At 45.7% G+C, this 21,232-nt stretch overlaps 1 protein-coding gene across 1 annotated transcript in view; it reads right to left on the bottom strand.

Annotated features, from left to right (window-relative positions):
• Mthfd1 (methylenetetrahydrofolate dehydrogenase, cyclohydrolase and formyltetrahydrofolate synthetase 1) overlaps nucleotides 1-21,232 on the bottom strand; it is a 67,317-nt gene that overhangs the window by 9,826 nt on the left and 36,259 nt on the right. The window contains 11 exon segments of the mRNA NM_022508.2: nucleotides 268-368; nucleotides 4,779-4,820; nucleotides 7,770-7,909; nucleotides 8,004-8,115; nucleotides 8,646-8,714; nucleotides 10,294-10,434; nucleotides 11,205-11,281; nucleotides 14,269-14,371; nucleotides 18,003-18,077; nucleotides 18,258-18,365; nucleotides 19,043-19,089. Of these exon segments, the coding sequence (NP_071953.2) occupies nucleotides 268-368; nucleotides 4,779-4,820; nucleotides 7,770-7,909; nucleotides 8,004-8,115; nucleotides 8,646-8,714; nucleotides 10,294-10,434; nucleotides 11,205-11,281; nucleotides 14,269-14,371; nucleotides 18,003-18,077; nucleotides 18,258-18,365; nucleotides 19,043-19,089 (1,015 nt within the window).

Below are 21,232 nucleotides of genomic sequence, written 5' to 3'. Positions count from 1 at the left end.
ACCAAAAAGAACATTTCTTGTCGAGCCTGCGAGTTCTTCCCATTGCCAGTAAAGAGGGCCGTCAGGAGCAATTCTGACTTCTGGACCTCAGTGGTGAGGCAGCTAACGTGTGTCTGCTGTGACACGCATGGTCCCTGTCACACATCAAGCAGTAACCAAAGGCAGTAAGTGAAGAGCTAAACAGAGCTGAAAGCAGCATGGCACTCACTACGGGAGCTATTGTCTGGGATTTTCTACGCTCCTCCTTTCTCTGCATTTTGCACTTACTTGAATGCATTCATGGCCACCACGACAGGCACTCCAAACATTCTAGCATTTTCTATCTGTTTCCTCAAGTTACTGAAGCCCTTTTCCACCAGGTCCAGGTCCTGTAAAACAATAGCAGACCCTGTAAGGTCCAAGCTGACCTGAAAATAGCTGCTGCCTCCGGTTAAGACACAGCCTTTCCCCGGGGCCTGGAAGGCGCACTGTAATCCCAGCATTCAGCAGGCTGAGGCTGGAGGATAGACAAGTTGAGATTAGACTGGGTACACATTGAGTCTTGCCTCAAATTAAATAAATAAATAAAAAATAAATAAATAAATAAATAAGATAAGATAAAAAAATAAAAACAGGACAGGGTGTCTTTGAGCTGGAAGTGCAAGAAGGGTGAACACCAGGAGGGCCAGCGATGCATACCCCGCATGCTGCTGGTGGAGGAAGGAGAAGCAACCCCTGTCTACAGTACCGGACTGAAGCTGTGCTGTCTCCCTACACCTCGAGTACAGGCAATGGCCTCTTTGCTCTTTGACGAGTTTAATGCCTCTGCTTAAATTACATCCACAGCTTGTGTGTTTACACAGCAGATTAACTCCCAAGGTGCGTGACAAAACGGTGAGACTCTTCTCAGCGGGAACCATTTGATGCTGACAGAGCCCAGCACAGGACCCAGCAGCCATAAATCCTGTCATGCAGTAAGCCAGTGAAGTTTCAGAGGACTTAATGAACTCAACCATGAGCCTTCCCGAGGCTAATAAAATAAGGAAATGCTATTTGGATTGAGCAGGACCGATAACTCAGTGGTTAAATGTATACTTCCTCTCCTTCCACAGGAAATGAGTTTGGATCAAACGCCCAAGTCAGGCAACTCACAACACCCTGTAACTCCAGGTCTACGGCTCATCCTCCTTTGGTCTCTTCAGACACCCCTCCCCCCACCCCATGTATGTGGTTGATTTCTTCAGACGTCCCCACTCCATGTATGTGCTTGCACACAGAGACACATGAATAAAAATAAGCTTAAAGGAAAAGCCGGGGCTGGAGAGATGGCTCGGCAATTCAGGGCACTGACTGTTCTTACAAGGGGCCCTAAAAACCACCTATAATTCCAGTTCCAGGAGATCAGATGCCCTCTTCTGCTTCTGAGGGAGCCAGACATGCATATGGTACACATGATCCAAGTAGGTACTTCCCACATACATGTAAAAAACAGAGGTTAAAAAAAAAAACACACAGTGAAAATGATTGTTAGAGGATGAGGCTATAGCAGAGTTGGCAGAATACTGGCTTAGCATGAAGCCCTGAGTGTGACCTCAGCACTCATTAACCGGCTGTGGGGGCACATGCCCATGACGAAGGAGGACCGAAGGATACAGAAGCAAGCAAAATATTCCTGCACATAAAGCAGTCTTGGAAATGAGTTTGTTCTGGCTGCGCACTGGTATTCTCATGCCACTCCCTACAAGTACCCCACAAAACTATAAAATCTAAAATATAAAGGGAATGTGAAAGAAACTAGCAGAAATATTACTTATTTAATTAGGAAAACCTCTTATTTGTGCATTGGTGTTCTGCATGTCTGTGTGTGAGGGTGCCCCATCCCCTGGAACCGAGTTACAGATAGTTGTTGAGCTGCCGTGTGGGTGCTGGGAAATAAACTCAGGTTCTGGGAAGAGCAGCCAGCGCTCTTAACCACCGAGCCATTTCTCTAGGTCCCTACTTATTTCCTCATGAGACCTTACTATATTTTCTGGGCTCTTGTGATCCTCCTGCCTCACCCTCTTAAATGTGGGGATTATAGGAGTGTGCCACCATTCTTGTCCTTGAAGTATACCTTAAGGTATACTTTTTTTCTTTCTTTTTTTTTTTTTCACTATGTAGCCCTGGCTATCCTGAAACTCACTATGTAGATCAGACTGGCCTTGAACTCAGAGATCTGCATCCCAAGTGCTTGCATTAAAGAAAGCCTGTGCCATCAAGCATTGCTACTTGTTATTTTCAAATTACATTTATTTGTGTGTGTCCCCCACTGTTGCTTGTACCATGGCATTGAGTGTGGAGATCAAAGGTCAGTTTGTAGGGACTGGTTCTCTCCTTCCACTAGGTATATCCCCAAAATTTAACTATCTATTTATAGATAGATGGATGGATAGATAGATAGGTAGAGGGGGCTGGAGAGATGGCTCAGCAGTTAAGAGCACTGACTGCTCTTCCAGACGTCCTGAGTTCAATTCCCAGCAACCACATGGTGGCTCACAACCATCTGTAAAGAGATCCGATGCCCTCTTCTGTATCTGAAGACAGCGACAGTGTACTTATATATAATAAATGAATAAATCTTAAAAAAAAAGATAGGTAGATAGATAGACAGTGGTATATAGATTGATGGATGGAAAGGTATAGGGTCTCACGTTGCCCAGGCCTTCCTCTGACTTGCAATATAGTCAAGATGACCTCACGTTTTGGATTCCATTCCTTCTACTTTCCAAGTGTGCCAACACTGACACTCATGCACTAGCTTGGCTGGCCTTGTGAGGTAGTAGGGATTAAACCCAAAGCTTCGTGTGTGCTTGACAATCATACAACTAGCCAAGCTACTTCCCCAGTCTAAAGAATATGTACTAACTGTTAAAGGAAACCCATTTAAAAAATATTCTTATAGTGCCTATTTTTTTTTTTTAAAAAGGGCATACCACTTAAAAATTTTAGGTAGCATGCATGAGATCTATTTAGTGTTGGGTCTCATCCCAGTACTAAATCAAAATTAAAAAAGTAATTGTAACATCAAAGTATGAGTATTTTTTTTTTTTTTGGTTCTTTTATTCGGAGCTGGGGACCGAACCCAGGGCCTTGCACTTCCTAGGCAAGCGCTCTACCACTGAGCTAAATCCCCAACCCCAAAGTATGAGTATTTTTAAAAATAAAAAATATGGCCAGGTATAGTGACACCACCTTTAATCCCAGCCCTCAGGCAGAAGAGGCAAGCGTATATATCTGGGAGTTCAAGGCCAGTCTGGGCTGCAGAGTGAGTTCCAGATTAGTCAGAGCTATAATGTGAGACCATGTCTTAAGAAAAACCAATAAATAATAAAAACATGGTTGTCTTCATAGAAACATGTTGGATCACGAGAATAAGTTAGCACTATGATTTGGTGCTTAGATGCCTGAAATGTGGGGAAGGAAGGAAGGAAGGAAGGAAGGAAGGAAGGAAGGAAGGAAGGAGGGAGGGAGGGAGGGAGGGAGGGAGGGCGGGCGGGCAGGCAGGCAGGCAGGCAGGCAGGCAGCATGGAACAAGCACCCTGTGATTCCCCTTTACTGTTATCTGAGACTAGACTCATCTGATGGTGTAAAACACACTCGTGTTCTTACCACTAGGCACATAAGAAACAATTAATATATAAGACCGGCTGAGAACAGTTTTAAATAAGCTGAATTTCTTAAATGAAGACACCAGCTGGGCCAGTTCGGGGCAGTCACTGTAATTAGACACAGGAAAGGCTGTGGGATAGCAGGAGGGCCAGAGCTGTGAATTCCCCTCCTACGCTTGAATCACACAGATGACCATAAAAGGCAAATCACAGTTCAGAAGACAGGCAGACTCAAGGCACCAACCATTTTTTTTTTTCCCAGTCAATTTTGCAAACTTCATTTGGGGGCTGTACACTGACCCTGCACCGCCTGATAATGTAAGAGCCTCCAGGAGGACAGAGAAATTGAATCACCAGGGACAACAGCTGACCCTGCATCTTATCCCCGTCGGTTATGTAATCACTCACAGTGGCCCTAGGGAAGTTTCTCTGATGGTAAATGATATCAGTATGAAGAAGAAAAAAAGAGCTCAGAACTGTTCCTTGAGCTCCTGCCCAATAGACCAAATCCATTTCCAGAAGATGGCCTCCAACCCAACCAGGACACTTACTGGCTCTACCCCAGGTCTTTAATTTGGGTTTGCAGAGAGAAGGTTATTTCTAAAGCTCTCTTCTTGCTAGATTTAAATGGCATTTAGGCCTTCTGCGTGACAGAATGGGTAGGGCTTCGTAACTCCAGTACTACTGTCATTTTTATTACTGGGGTGGGGGTGCCTTACGCACCCCGGCTGTTTAACAACCATCCTGTCTTCTACATAGCAGATGCCAGTATCACTTCTGGAAGCAGTTTTAACAATCGGAAAGGACTCTCTCCAGCTCGGTATGGGGGCCTGTAATCCTAGTCCTGGAGTTCAAGGCCAGTCTAGACTACGGAACAAGACCCCATCTCTCACAAACGGCAGCGAGCGAGCTTCCAGATGCAGACTTGTTCCCCAGGAGCAAACTGCCCATGACTCAAGACTGGTCTAGGGCAATGGCTTTTCGCCCTCCTGTGAGCCAATTTTACTCACTGCTACTCCCTAATGTGATTTTCAGTGCACTGCAGGCTTTGTCTCCGGCACCCCTAGACCTGTCTCCTCTGTCTTCCAGATGAAGACGTGCTGATTGGGGAACGGTTTCCTAGGACAACTGATCAGAGATAATGGTAGTTACCTCTTCTGTGTAAGCCTTGGGAAGAGGCAGTCCAGCGGTGACCTGGAAGAAAGGAAAGAAAGTCAGGTGTGCTTCCTGTTTACTGGTTGAGCTAAGGTGACACTCATGGCACAGAGACAGGCAAGTGGCTGCACGCTCCAGAGGATAAATGGCAGCAGTGTGAAGCTGTTTCCTGCCCCAAGGACTTGGAGCGTGAGACCGTAGAGCCGTGAGTAGTCAGGCGGTTCTTCGTGAGGTGAGATGAAGGCCAAGGTAGACAGAAATATGCTTGGGGCAAGACACACAACAGTGGAATGGAAGGTGAGTGTGGGGAAGAGACAGCCACCTCCCTGAAAGTCACCATGGATGTCTAAGGTCAGGCCTGGAAGGCGCATGGCAGCTCAGGCCTTGGCGGGAGGGGCGGGGGCTGAGCTGTTGAGACAGAAAACAATAGAGCCAATGTGTGCCTGGACCCCTGGGTGACAGCAGGAGAACACCACAAGCTCCTCATCAACACACAGTTGGAGGCCAGCCTGAGCCCAAGAAAGGGGCTTGGGGCACGATGGCGAGACTTTCTTCCTCTGAGGTAGCGCAGACTTAGAGGTATAAAGCAGTTAGACGAAGGGCCTGTCCTGATCTGGGAAGCTGGCTCAACCCCATTACATGGTACAAGCAAATGGCTCAAGGCTGACCCAGTGGTCACTGTAGGCAACAGTGATTCAAAAGCCTCCAGCTGGGACTTCTACTCTTCAGGAAGACTGAGGCCCGCATGTCCTGTCTATGGTGTTGAGATGCTTGAAGGCCATGTGGAGGATAAACAGGAAGCAGTGGCCTTCCACACAACTTCCCACAGGTCTGGCTCCGGAACAGCGGCGGACATGCACAGTGGCGGACATGCAAAGCCTCCTTTCAGGACTGCCAGGATAGGGGCTCAGACTCCCAGACAGGTCCAACCGTTTCACTTTTCAACATAATATTGTCACCTACACAGTTCACACTCAAAACTGCACAAGTGAGTTTAAAAAAAAATTTCTCCTCCCCTAAGGGTTCATTGTTTTCAGTGAGTTTAAGGCTTCACTCACAGCTGCCCTTGGTCACTCTATGGTGTGAGGATGCTGACTGAAGTGTATTTGAGACAGGAATGCTGGGTAGAATCAAAGGAACACAGTCCATCTAGCATTCCTAGCAGAAAGGGGTGTCCGAGGTTGGGAAAGTCAGGGCAACTGGCTAAGGGGCGCCAGATGTGATGGTGGGGATTAGGAAAGTGCCTTCACAGTGTGGTGAGGGGACCCAAGCCCTCCAGGGGGCCTGGGGCCAAAGCTCTTTCCCCAATGGAGCCTTCACTTTCTCACTGAGTGGGCTATGATCTCTGCAAGGGCTACGTGCAGAAGAAAAATCCACTGTTTCTAGTGAACCAGACAGGAAAGATGAGAAGAGTGAACAGTGCCTATGTTTTGTTTCAGAAAATACAGTAGCTTTTCATTTAAAGAGCTTTTTATGTCAATGTGGAACTTAGTTCTAATTTCAAATATATTAAATATTAAACACCATAAATAAAAACTTCTTTGGCCTTCAATAATTCTTAAGTATACAAAGATGCGTTGTAAGGGCATATAAGTAAATATTTTTCAGGCACGTGCAAAGCTGCAGGCTTAATCGCCAGTGTAATACCTGCTTCCCCCAGACAGTGAAATACTTGTCGGGCACGTGCAAAGCTGTGGATCCAATCGCCAATGTAACCTGGAGTACAGGTAGAGGCCTCCACAGACTCTCCTGTTAAACGCTTGACCACAGGAAATGGCCCTATTAGGAGGTGTGGCCTTGTCGGAGGAAGTGTGTCACTGTAGAGGTGGGCTTTGAGGTCATTCATGCTGAAAGTCTCCTGCTGCCAGTGGATTAAGATGTAGAACTCTCAGCTCCTTTTCCAGCACCATGTCTGTCTGCATGCCACCGTGTCTGTCCCACCATGGTGATAACAGACTGACCCTCTGAAACTGTTAGCCAGCTCCAATTAAATATTTTCCTTTATAAGAGTTGCTGTGGTCATGGTGTCCCTCTCTTCACAGCAATAGAACCCAACTAAGACATCCCCCTATCCTGAAAACAAAGGAAAAAAAATCTAAAACACTCAGGAATTGCTATGAGAACAAGTGTGTGCCACCGAACCAGAAAATAGATTCTGTTCTGTAGGAAAGGGAGGCCTTGTTCCCTAAGTTACAATACCAAAGCCTAGAGGACAGAAATGTAACAACAGTTTACCCAACTTTGCATGCTGGTCTGAAGGAAAGATGTGAAGCCAGGTGTGCTGCTACATTTAACCCCAGCACTCAGGAGGCAGACATGGGAGGAGGAGGGGTTCTGTAAGGTGGAGTGAGGCTAGCCTGGTCTACATAGTGAGTTCTGGGACAGGCAGGGATACACAGAGAAACCCCGTCTCAAAAGGCAAGCAGACAAACAAAAAAAGAAGAGATTACTATAGGTGTAATTTCTAAGCAGCGAGAGTTCAGGAGAACATACAAAGTGCAGGTTGGAGCGAGCAAGCCCTCCCTTTGCCTGTACCAACCGGAGGTCCTGTCATTCATTCTTCACAGCCTCTGTCTGGCAGCCACATCAACTTACTGCAGGCTCTTAGAGCCCTGTCAGCCAGGACTGCTACTCACAAGCTGACTTCTGCTTCAGCTCAGTGCTTGGCTGGCTGCCTGCCAACGTCAATATTAAGAAGAAAAATTGGATTTGGATTTATAAATAGCTGGTTGACACTGTTTTTTTTTTTTTTTTAAATATCAACAGAGCCAAGCACAAGCCCTTCGAGGGGGTTAGATAGGTAGTCAAAGACAGTTTGCATCTCCTCAAAATGCCTCAAGGGGCTCTGTCCCTGAGGGTGAGGTGGCCTGTATATAGCCACCCCTGGCCCTTGGCACCCTGTCCAGCGTGAGGATAAGTAAGAGCAGTGGAATGCAGGCAGACCCAGAGACAAGTCATGACATCTCCTTCCCAGTCCTTGGTCCTCACCGTGGGGCCACCCCCGTGCATCTTAAGAGCCCTGACAGTGGCAACAAGAACCACCACATGAGGCTGGAGACCAGAATACCGGCACTTGATGTTGAAGAACTTTTCCATTCCTATGTCTGCTCCGAATCCTGCTTCTGTCACTGCAAGGAAGAGGAACAACTGTAAAATCACCACGGCCACTGTGTGATATAAGATAAAGACACGGCCGCCCACTGAGGATGCACGGGAACCTACCTACAAAGCCCTCAGGGCCAACCAGCTTGAGTGCAATCCGGTCTGCAATGATGGAGGAATTCCCATGTGCAATGTTGGCAAAAGGCCCAGCATGGACAAATACCGGCGTGCCCTGTGGAGACCGTGACATCATGAGCAAAAGCTTCACAATGGGGTCACATAGGCCAAAGGGCTAGAATTTAGCTGGAATTTGGGGAAGAAAAACTCCAAAAACACCACCCCCTTTCCATGGCAGTGCTGGGAGTCAAATCCAGGGCTTTTTGCGTAGCAGGTAAATGCTGTCACTGACCTACACCTCTAGCTCCAAAGGCATACACCCTGTCACCCCAGCTACAATAAGAAAAGAAGGAAAGAGATGAGCAATAGAAAAAGTTTCTACGGGATGACAAGACGGCTCAGTGAATAAAGGAGATAGCCTCGCAAGCTTGGAGACCGGAGTTCAAATCCCAAAGTCCACGTCAAAGTGCCAGGAGAACACTGGCTCTATGAAGTTGTCCTGTGACTTCTACATGCATGCTGTGGCACACGCACGCAATGCTCCCATAACAAACTGACTTTGGAGAACCTTTCAAAAAAGGCGTCTGGTTCTGCAAGGAAAGGTTGGGCTATAATAACTCCGGACCCGGGAGGTTCCCTGCTCACCTCTAAGGTCTGCATGAGATTGGGCTTGATCGCATCCTTCATGAGCACCGTCAGCGCCCCGCTCACGCCCTGCAAGACAATCCCATGAAGCATCAGCTAGTGCGAGCAGAAATCCAATCTCCGGAAACCAAAACTCAGCACTCCGGGGCTTCTCATTCACTTTAACCATCTTGGAGCAATTAGTGCTCACACCTAATCTCAGCCATTCATCTTTAGTTCTTATTCTTCCTGGCTGTACTAGGAAGCCACCAGTTATCTTAGCAGGGAGAGGAAGCAGAATGAAAACGGCTTTTGCATACGATTTTCTGAAAAAGCATGTGGCGGTGAAAACAAGCGCCCAATCAAGCTCTGCTGCCGGCTGATGTGGGGAATCCATTCAGACCAGTTTAGAGTGGATGGCACTTCCAGCAGCAAGGAGTTATTTATAACTGTGGTATCCAAGCAGAAATGGTATATAAATCAAATTCAATGTATGTTTCCCAAAGCGGAAGCCAGAATACTAGCCAGAAGTCTAATTTCAACTCCGAAATCCAGCTCCCTCTTTTAAGGCATCTAATCATGGCTGAACAGAACCAGTGGTGAGGTAAAACGGAGCAGTGGTTCTCATTTAAACTCAACATTGATGCGGTTCTAAATCTAAGGTCTGGGTGTTAAAATTTAAAAAGCAAATTAACTGTGAGAGCAAAGTTAATATTTCCCTCCTTTCCTAAATTTGTCTGCCATCACGCCAGCTATACCGCGGTGTGTTGATACAAACAGTCCTTTAAATTTTGACCTACATACAACAGGTGCGGTGGGTGGCACGTGCTGATTTAGGATTCATAGGTTGAGCGTGATGACCCCTTGGCAAACCTCTATCTCTAAAAAATATAACACGATTCATAACAGTAACAAAATTACAGTTATAAAGTAGTAACAAAAATAATTTTATGGTTAGGGGTCACCACAATGTGAGCAACTGTATCAGAGGACGGCAGCATTAGGAGACTGAGAACCATTGTTATAATCCCAGGCCTCGGGCTGGGGGCCTAAACTAGGAAGGTTGCTACTGATTAGGGAGTAGCCTGGGCTACAAGGGTATAGTGGCCGACACTTTTAATCTCAGCACGTGGGAGGAACTCTGTGAGGTTCAGGCCAGCCTAGTGTACATTAGTCACACACACACACACACATAGTGTTTGTTCTAGGACAGCCAGACATATATATAGAGAACCTGTCTAAAGAAACAACAACAACAAAAACAGAACACCAAACGAACAAAACAGAAAGAGGTTCACTAGAAGACTATTGGCCACACTGGCCAATGAGTCCTCCCAAGCCAAATGTTCTGGGAAGGCACCAAGGGTGACAGTAAACACTTGGACTCTAGGTGTCATCAAACTTTGGTCAGGGCTTGCTCAGGAATCTCCCTTGATTCCTTGAAGGAAGAAGGCACCATTCAAGGCACCTGGCACTTGTGGCCCATTACAAGAGCCCAACACCTCTACCATCATTCGCTATGAAGAACTTTTAAAAATATAAATTTCATAATTTTTGCAATGAGCAAAATCAGTCAATGAGTTAATTGCAACATTTTAAGAAGAGCATAATCTCTGTTTTTAACAATCACCGAAAGACCCCGGGATGCTAGGTGCTGCCTGTCACTTACCAGGTCTTCACAGCTGATAGGCTCCCCTTTCTTACTGGACGCTACCACCATTTTGCCCAGCCTTGCTCTCATGTCTTCCAGAGAACTAGTGAGGGCCAGGACTGCCATGATTTCACTGGCCACAGAGATATCAAACTGGGCCTGTGGAAAAGAGATAGAGAAGACCCTTTGTGTCACAGCAGAAGAATTATCGGAGGCATCTCTTTTGGCTTAGACAAATAGCTAACAAGGATGGATTAGAAATAACTAAGTAATCTTCCAACTGTCAAAATGTATAACTGTTCAGAAGCCTTGAATAATCGTTTTTTAAGTCAGTGGTCTAAGGGTTGTAATACTGGGGCAGTGCACTTGAGTAGCATGCACAGAGCTCTAGGCTTCATTCCCAGCACCTCATAAAACAGGTGTGGGGGTACATGCTTATAATCCCAGCTCACGGAGGAGCAGAGTTCAAAGTCATCCTCAGCTCTAATAAGTTTGAGACCAATCTGAGCTACACAAGACCACCCTTAAAAATAAAAACCTGTAGCACAATCAGTAAGCTATCATTTTACCCCCATGAAAGCAGCCTGAAGGGAAGAATTGGTTACAGCTTCCCTAACACAAGGGGACAAAGCAGGTACTCTGATACCGAGGACATGTACTGTCAAATGGCCACAGAAGAGAAACGGTTTTAATTAATTTATATGCAAGAATATTCACTTGGATTCTCCACCTCCGGGAAAGAATGCTGGGGGAAAAGCACACAGGTGACACATGGATTTATTGCACAAGCTGTCAGGAGTGCTCTGTGCCACACCCACTCACTTCCATTTTAAAAGGGAGAAGGCAGAACAACACCTGCCGGTGTAGTCGGAGGGGAGGCGATGGAGGAGGATGGAGGCAGCGAGAGCTAGTTCCCATGGAGCAGTTACCGTGCGTGTGTGGCCTTTCTCGGTTGGAGCCTGTCCAATGGTGATCTTCCTCAGGAATCTATCGTTAGTATCCAGCACTACAGTGGAAAGAGAGGGCAGGAACAGTTTTTAAGAAAAGGTACATGAATGAAGGAAAGGGATATAGTTCAATGGTAGGGCAATCTTGCTAGTCAAGAAGGGAGGGAGGAAGGGATAAGGGAGGAAGGAGAAGCACTAGGGTAGATAGCACACAGCTGGAACACCAGTACTCTGAGGGCTGAGGCAAGACAATAACAACTTCAAGGCTTCCCCAGACTAAGGAGCACTACCCTATCTCAAAAGTAAACAAACAATTCCATAAAGACAAGGGACCATAAAGCTAAAGGGAGAAGCAGAATTTAGTATGTGTGTGCACATGTGAGTGTGTGTGCTGTTCCAGAGACACGGCTGTCTCAGTTCCAGAGGCCCTAGAACGTACTATGTAGTCCACACTGGCCTCAAATTTACAGATTCCCCCTGCCTCTGCCTCCTGGATTCCGAGACTGAAAGTGTGCATTACCACGTTCGCTTTAGCAGCAACAGAGTTTTTAAAACAAATCTAGCCTAACGATAGCTTATTAGTACTTGGTTTCAAAATGGACTACAAATAGACTACGGTGTAAGAGACACAGCCACACACCAGAAATGCAGGGGGATGGCACTTAAAGCAAAAGGAATGCAGAGTGCTTAAGCTTCGTTCCTTCTAAAGAATTCAAACAATTATGAAATCTGGACTCTACTTCAAAGCACATTCTATATCAGCAGAGAAACACAGAGCGACCCAGTTTATGAAAAAGCTGAGGTGTATATTGTTCTGTGGGTGACTCACTGACCATACACCCATAAAAGAGCTGTCAACTCAGACCAAGTGCAAATGCTTGTGAAGCACTCCAGGTCTCAGGCCTGGCCTCTCCTTAGCACATTCTCTGGTGATGACAGACTATATACCCACTTGTACAACCTCAGGTAACCTGGACAGATCAACCGCCAGCTGACCCAAACTTCACTTCCTGGGACTCAGTACCCCTCACTGTTGACCTCACTTCCTGGGATCAGTACCCCTCACTGTTGACCTAACCTCTGGGACTCACTACACCTCACTGTTGACCTCACTTCCTGGGACTCAGTACCCCTCACTGTTGACCTCACTTCCTGGGACTCAGTACCCCTCACTGTTGACCTCACTTCCTGGGACTCACTACCCCTCGCTGTTTAGTGGACTCCTCCTTTTTCTTTCCCTATGCATAGAATCCAAAAATACATTATCTCATCTTTGCCATGGATTTACAGAATCAGGCTCCCAGAGCCCTTAGAGCCTCAGGAGGGGTGTGGTCACCAGCAAGGACAAGCAATTGGAGGGATGCAACTTTCCGCTCCATCCAGAGAAACTGACCCCACCCCCTGCCCCCACTGCACTGAGGAAAGAGAAGTTGAAGACCTATAAAACCATCACTATCACTATCACCATCATCATCATCATCATCATCCCTTTTTATTATTAATATAGTTAGTGGTATAAAACAATGAGTATGTATGTAGACCTTATGTAAGTCTCCATCAGGCTTTTCCCTAATTCTTTCCTTTGTAGCAAACCAATAAGCACCAGGAAAGGAAAAGTAGCCAGATGTGGTGCTTCATGCAGGGCTGAGAATCAAGAGTTCAAGGTCAGTGAAAGCTACATAGTAAAACACACTCTACATGTGAACCCCCCCCCCCACACACATGCACATGCTAAAGGAAATGACTAAACGATATATTAAATTCTCATAACAGATGGTGAGCATACTGCAGTAGGGTCTGGAGAGACGGCTCCATGGTTGAGAGCACTTATATTGCACCAGGGTTCCGTTTCTAGCAGCCACATGGCACTCACAACCATTCACAGTAAGTCCAGTTCCACGGATCTCAGGCTCTTACCCAGTCTCCTTGGACACTAGGCTTGACATGGTGCTCATACATGTGTGTAAGAAAACATCCATACACACAATAAATAAGTAAATTTATTTAAGATATTAAAATGGGGGCCTAGAGAGATGGTTCAGTGACGGCTCAGTGGTTAAGTGCACTAGCTGTTCTTCCAGAGGACCCAGGTTCAATTCCCAGTACCCGCATGGCAGCTCACACTGTCTGTAACTCCAGTTCCAGGGGATCTGATGCCCTCTACTGGCTTCTGTAAACACCATATAGACATGGTAAACAGACATAGATGAGGCACCCATGCACATAAAAACCTTTAAAGAGCGGTATAGTGCTGGTCCACAGCTATAATTCAGGAAATCAGCCTCAGCTACACAGAGAACCCGAACCAGCCTGGGTTACACGATGAAAACAAACACCAAAAACTCCAAATAAACAGGACATTAGCAATCGCTGTGCCAGAAAACAAAATAAAACAAAACTAAACAAAAACCAAAAAACAAAACAAAACAAAAAAAAACCCACCAAAAACCAAAAACCAAAAAACAAGAGAAAAGTTGGTAAGTCGGGCTTCTGGTGCATTCTCATGTCTTGATGGAAATTTCTTCTCTGCTGTGATACAGAGATGGATAGAAAATAAAATCCAAAGCTATGCTAATTGTACACAGAGAAAAACAACATATGGCCATGAAGTCAGGCAAACGTCTAAAGGCTGGCGAGTGTGTTACAACGAGTTAATAAAATGAGAAATGATTAGTAGGATAAGGAGATATATGAAAAATCAAGTTGCTGGTGCCAGAGAGTTCTCAGAATAAAAAGCACACATGATTCAAGTGATTAGACATCACTTTCCCACTTCATGACACCCAAACTTTTTGCATAAAATTGAAACTTAAGAAATGTTATTTTTGGTTTAAGCATGAACTTCCTTGAAATCCTCATTTCAATCAACACTGAACAGACATTCAACCAACTCCACAAAGGGACGTCTACAGTGCAGCTAGGGGTGACAAGCAAAGCAAAGGATATGTCCACTCTGCACAGCATCCTGACCCAGGAGCATCCTGGAGACGGGAGAGAGGTGGGGTACCAAAACACAGGGGGCTGGCAGCCTGTCTTGGGTACATACCTCTCTGCCATGTTATGGTTTCTGGATCAATATCTAGTCTTGCAAATCTGTTTATCTCATCATCTGTCAGCGCAGCGGGGTCAGTCTTCTCAATGCCTAGCCTCTGAAAAGAAAGAAAGTTAAAACATAGAATAAGACAAGAGGCAGCACTTGGGAAGGAGAGTTTGAGGTGGTCTGGTCTACATAGTGTAATCCAAGACAGCCAGGGCCACGCAGCCAGACCCCGTCTCAACAAAACCAAACCAAACCAAGCCAAAACTAAAAGAGCACCCATTCATCCATCTTTTCATTCCTGATTCCTGACTATAGATGTGACGTTACCAGTTGCTTCAAGCCCCCCGCTGCTTCAACTTCCCCACAATGATGGACTGAACTTTGAACTGTAAGCTAATATAATCCCCCTCCATCCCCACAAAAGACAAAACAGAGAAGCATACTATTTTTTTAAAAAATTGACTTTTATCTTGAGATAAAGAAATAAATCCAGCCTGTGGCTCACCCTTGGAATGCCAGCATCTTAAATCCAGAAGGGAAAACTGTGACTTGACCCCCTGGCTAAGCCTGGAGGTCGCTTCCTGTTCCCACTTGGTCTGTCTGCCTCTGTAACTGAGCTCCAAGAGACTTCCCTCGACCCAGCCAAAAGCAGTCACAACCAAGAATTACCACAATGCATTTCTGGATTCATTAATATATTGAAATGAAAAGCAAGATGCACAGGTTTAAAAACAAGACTGAGAAACCCAAAAAAGCCAACTGAAGTCAAATTTTAGGCAAGGCAAAATTGAACAGCTATCAATTAAAAAAAATACATTTAAACTCTTTTACATGCTTTTCTATGGTTCAATACGCTGACTTCTTACTGTTCTAAAGAGACACAAAAAAGGCTTTTTTCTCCTTACACAAGGAAGGTACTTTAAAAATTTATTTAGTGTCTATAAGGATCACTTCTCAAAATGGAAAATGTTTATCAAACAGTGCCCTTTTCATGTTTGGCAGTCAGGAGTAGAGTCCCATCCAGTAAGACCCACTCTGCCTGGGGCCCTTTTCTTTCCTTTCCTCTTTTCAATCTCATCTCTCTTCTCTCCCCTCCTTTGAGACAGGGTCTCTCTGTGTAGCCCTGGCTATCCTGGAACTTGTTCTGTAGACCAGGCTGGCCTTCAAATCAGAGATCTGTCTGCCTCTGCCTCTGCCTCCCGACAGCTGGGGTTAAAGGTGTGTCCACCACTGCATAGAAACATACAGATCTCACATGCCCCATGAGCTTAGACCTTGACGCTGTTCAAAGAAACCCAGGAACAACCTGCTGTTGGAGGGGATGGTCAATCTCAACTGTCAATTTGCTGAGGTCTAGAATCACCAGGAAGATAGGTCCCTGGGCGTGCCCACGAGGAACTTCTCCTGATTAAGTTTTTGAAGTTGAGAAGACCCAGGCACCCACTGTGGGTGATAAGCTTTGAGTTGTGACTCTGCACAAGAAAAGGAAAAAGTGAGCTGAGCAAACATTCTCTGCTTCTCCACTGAGGAAACCATGTGATCAGCTGCCTCATGCTCCTCATGCTCATCTACCTGCTCATCTACCTCATCATCTAACTCCACCACGGTGGGCTCTCGATGATCACGATTCCTATAGTGAGTCAAAATCGAGTCCTCCGTCTTCAATTGCTTTTGTCTGGGTATTTTTATCATAGCATCAGGAAGAGTAACTAAGGCAGTAACCCACTTGTGACTGAGGACTCTGGGCAGACTATGAAAACTCTGTCCCTGGGCATGGTGTCACCTTCAGTTCCAGCACTTAGGAGGCAGAGGCAGAGGCAGGTGGCTCTCTGTGACTTTGAAGCCAGCCTGGTCTACATAGAGTTCCAGAACAAGCCAGGGCTATACAGTGAGACCCCCATTTCAATCACACAGACACACCCACACACCCCACCATCACTATTAACAGCAAGGAAGCAGTATGCAGGAGAGTGGCTGGGAAGGAGGGATAAGAACCTAGGGTCTAGTCTGATTCCTGTAAAGGGAACTGCAGCATCCAGAAACATCTCTTGATCGGATTTCCTTGACTGAACTGTTCCCTCTCCCTGCTGACAAAAGGTCCCTTTATAAAAGGTAAACGGGTCATCTGGTCCTCCCATGGTACCCCAGCAGGCCACGGAGCACTTGATATACCCAAAGCACAGGTGTCGGGGGAGACATAAAAACACAAGCTAAGAACATGCTTGAAAGCTGGCCAGTATATTCTCAGTGCCCACAAAAACCACAAACAAAACCCGGATACAAAAATTATTGACAGAGTTGCAAGAAGAGCAACATGTAAACAACGTATCCAGGTAAAGGGACCTCCATGCCTACTTGTGAAGCATCAACAGAGTTGTTCAGGGCAGGAGAGATGGCTTAGGCTTTGAAAACTCTTGTTGTTCTTACAGAGGACCAAGGTTCAAGTTCCAGCACCCATACGGCAGCTCACAAGTGTCTGTTAACCTCAGTTCCAGGGGTCCAGATGCCACACACGCGCGCGCGCACACACACACACACTGTTCCCTTACGTCGGTAAGAGTTACACATGAACATCCCTGTGCTGTTCCTTTATAGTTGCACTTCCCTGACCCATGACTCTGGGCAGACTAGTCTGATGTTCTATCTCACTGAGGGTACCATATAAACGGAAGCAAAGCCTATGACCTTCTGATCCTGGCTTCTTCTATAAGACAGAATGCCTTTGAGAGTCAACCAAATCACTGTGCCTATCAGCAGCCCAATCTTTTTCACTGCGCAGATGCACGGCAATTTGTCTAACCATTCATCCATTGAAGAACACTGAAGATTTTTCTCACTTTGGGGAGATTATTAATAGAGTCATTAAAACATGCATGTACAGGTTTTTGTGTGAATGCCAATTTTCATTTTCTATGTAAAAATATCAGGGGATTATTAGGCTGTGTGGTAAAAACATGTGCTTGCTGACTATAGAGCTCTGGGCAGACTATTCAGAATGTAAATGCACTTGCTTCAAAAGCCCAATGACCTGAGCTCAATTCCTCAAACCCAGGTAAAGTCAGATGTGGTGTGCACATCTATAGTCCTAGCACTCCTACACAAGATGATATTCTATATAGCAGCAGAAACCAGAGACTGCCACAACAAAGTGGAAATTAAGAACTGATCCCCACGCTGGGGATTTAGCTCAGTGGTAGAGCGCTTACCTAGGGCCCTGGGTTCGGTCCCCAGCTCCGAAAAAAAGAACCAAAAAAAAAAAAAAAAAAAAGAACTGATCCCCACAACTTGTCCTCTAATCTTTATACAATGCTGTGAATCACACATGACTACACTCAATATGCATAAATATTTTAAATATATATATTACAGAAATTCAAATAAAATAGAAGTCACTAGTACTGAGATTTTTTTTTTTATGAAGGGTAAGCATGATTAAGCTTGTTTATAGAGGACTGAACCACAAGGTGCCCCACAATGAATATGAACCCAAGATCCCAGGGATAGGGAGAGCAGGGGTGCAAACTCCAGAAGCTGCACATCTCCATGATGGCATCCTCAATCGGCACATTAAAAAGCCTCTGTCCTCTCTCATCTTAGCTGAGGACTAATTATCAGCTCTATTTACTTTAAGAGCAATCACTTATAATTCATAAAGAATTTAGGGAAACCCCTACCTTCAATCCTTGTTATCTTTAATTAAATTTCTTATTATATCAACCATCAAGCAGGCAAAAGCTTACCCGTAACCTGCGGATTTGGATGTCAGAGAACTTTCTTACTCCATTTACTGAGGGTACCAGACGATTAAAGAGAGCCTTAAAGAAAGAGAAGGAAAGAGCTTTAGATGAGGGATCATGGCACCTGCATCAGCACCCAAGGGACTAATGTTAATTCAGGTATTTCCCCCTTTCTCTCTCTCTCTCTCTCTCTCTCTCTCTCTCACACACACACACACACACACACACACACACACACACACGCCCTCTGCTTCCTACCTTGTCTGTCTGGGTCAGCTCATGAAATATCCGAGCGTCAATAGCAGCAGCCACAAGGTTATTAGCGGCAGTGATGGCGTGGATGTCACCAGTGAGGTGGAGATTAAACTACAAAAGAGCAGAGGCCATAGCAGTCTCTAGCAGATCTGTCTGTCCAATCTGCAGTCTCCCACAACCAACCCAGTCTCTGCACTACCCCCAGGGGATGCTGGCTGAAGTACTGCTGGTGGGCAGGCTCACTAGTGGGCTTCTGTGTGCAGAGCAAATGTTTGACACCCTCGGGAGGCTGAGGGAGGACTGCCACCAGTTCAAGACCAGCCTGAACTACATAGTGAATACTGGAGAAAAAACAATGCCCAGCTAGCTATCTGTCCCTTGAAACGACTCCCAGTGAAGGAATTAGCAGTTCTCCACATAAGTGTCCAGAGAGCAGAGCATCCCCGTCACTCACCCCCGACCCCTGCCAAGGTCAGAGGCTGCACAAAGGAGGAGCATGGGGTTGTTCCCCTCTGGGTCCCTACACTGTTCCTGAGTACTCAGGGCTCTGATGCTTCTGGAGACCATGTGGCATGTGGTCCTCATTGAAAGGTAGAGTTTGAGTCCAAGTTGTTGTCTCAAGTCTATAAATAAAGATTTTTTTGTTGTTGTTGAATACATTGCTCCTGCCAGGAAGCAGGTGGAGTGCCCACTAATCATTCTTCGGGAAAAAAAAAATCTCATCTCCGGAAGGGAAAATCTATCATACAGGGTAGGGTAGGGTTCAGTCAAATCCTGGGCTGCTTTACCTCTTCCATAGGAATGACCTGGGAATAGCCGCCTCCTGCAGCGCCACCTAGGGGACAGAGCGACAGCAGGGACTCAGGTTAACTTGCTAATTAGAATCCGAAGACCAACAAACCCATTTTCCTAACTACTAAGCAGACTGTTTGTTTACTTTCTCCAGTCACTTGGACAGATGTGAGCAGGTGTTTTCTAATTTCCTTTACCGCACTGAAACACTTGATCATGTTCATGCTGAACAGTCTCTCAATTGAAATCAGAGTGCAAATGACAGAACCATGCACACACACATACATACCTACTCATTATCTTTAGAAGCAGGCTCCCTGTGATTCCTAACACATTAAAAACCCAGATGACAGCTACATAAAGGCAAGCCCGTGTAATTCCCTACTCACAAAGTTACTCTAGCTTCCAGAAAAGGAATCTTGAAGTACACACCAAGCAGAGACACCAACTCTTCTAGAATAGAAAAACAGCTGAACCGTAAGAGTTCTGTGGCCCATGTGGTCAACAAGAAGCCGGTCAAGATGTCCACGATGCCGTAGCATCAGTTAAGATAAATGTCAGCGTGAAAGAACAGGTTTCGTTTTTTTGCGAGGAAGACTATGCAAGCAGGAAAATTCAAACAGGGAAAGAGAACAATGGGTTCTGGAATCAGAATAAGGGACAAGGCTCCTGGAGTCAAAGGGGTTATTACAACAAGCTCAAAGGCCGGCACAGTGGCACATAATTCCAGCACTCAGGAGGCAGAAGATAGCAAACAGGCCAACCTGAGCTACACAGTGCGGTCCAGGCTGGAAGACCTTGTCTCAAAGACAAAAGGAAGCTAATGAACAGAAGGAAGTCAGACGTGGCAGGAGGGAAGGGGTGAGCCTGCTGAAAACATTTCCATTAATTACCAGAACAAGCAGGACATGATACCTTGTTAGCAAATGAAAAGGCCGCCTCTAAGAACATATTATAATTAATAAAACCAGGTTTGATTAAAAGAGCATGTTTTGAAAACAGAAGCAAAGTGGTCTAGGAACACAGGGAGGAGTAATGGCAGGGGAGGAGAAAGGAGAAGGGATGGTCCGGGTTTGAGGTGTGCGATGTACACATGTCAAAGCAGCATGAGGCGGCATGGCACCATGTACACTGAAGACGCACAGTGGAAGCGAAGACAAACACAGAAGCATGTTTGAGTGTATCAGTGGCAGTGTGCGCCTAGCATGTGTGATGGCCTTAATCTCCACCAATGAATACAGAATAAATGCATAGTCAATAAATAACCTGAGGGAAAAAAGGGCATCGCTACAGAACCACAGTGACCGAAATTAGGAGGCTAAATCTGGTGACCCAGTGTCCTTACCTAGTCAAAAGTGTTGTATGTAGAGGCTGATGTGGTCTGAGTTATAAGGTTCTCAACCTCCCGATGCTGGGACGCTTTAATACAGTTCTTCATACTGCAGTGGCCCACAGTCATAAAATGGTTTTTGTTGCTATTTCATAACTGTAATCTTGCTACTTATGAATCATAATGTAAAGAACTGACTGCGACACAGAAGGGGTTGTGACCCACAGGTTGAGAACGGCAGGACTAGGGGCTAGGTGAGAGAGCTAAGTGGGGTAATGGTGCACACTGCCACGCCCGACAACCCAAGTTTGATCTCTCGGATCCATACAGTGGAAGGAGAGAGCAAACTCAGCAGGTTGTCTGTCTTCTGACCTCCACAGGTAGGCTGTGGCATGAACTAAGTCATTCACTCACTCCCTCACAAGCAAACTAACAGGTGAACTAACAGACTAATTAACTAACTAACTAACTAACTAACTAACTAACTAACTACATAAATAAATGTGTGATGGAGTCTTTAACCAAACTACCAGTGAAGTCCCACTGCTGCTATCATAAACCGGGCTGGCATCTTATGGGAGGAGAGAATGACGAAGACACAGAGTGCTTAGCACAGTTCCTAGCAGAAAGCATTCACTAAACGAAGGCAGGCTTTTCTCATTCCAGACAGGGAGACAATCTGTGTGGCTGGACTATTTCAGTGTAAGGCTGGACCAGCAGCTATGATTTCTTTTATGTTACTGTGACAGTAGAGTGGATATTCGGGTCAAATAGAAGTCCTTTGAACTCCATTTTACACATCCGAGAATCCCTGTGTATGTCAAAGTGATAGACCAAAGTGATAATGAAAGCCTTC

The sequence above is a fragment of the Rattus norvegicus genome, chromosome 6, assembly GCF_021556685.1.
Source record: "Rattus norvegicus strain SHRSP/BbbUtx chromosome 6, alternate assembly SHRSP_T2T, whole genome shotgun sequence".
Lineage (NCBI taxonomy): Eukaryota > Metazoa > Chordata > Mammalia > Rodentia > Muridae > Rattus > Rattus norvegicus.
Note: the sequence above shows the minus strand (reverse complement) of the source record. Positions and strands in the feature narration are given on the sequence as shown.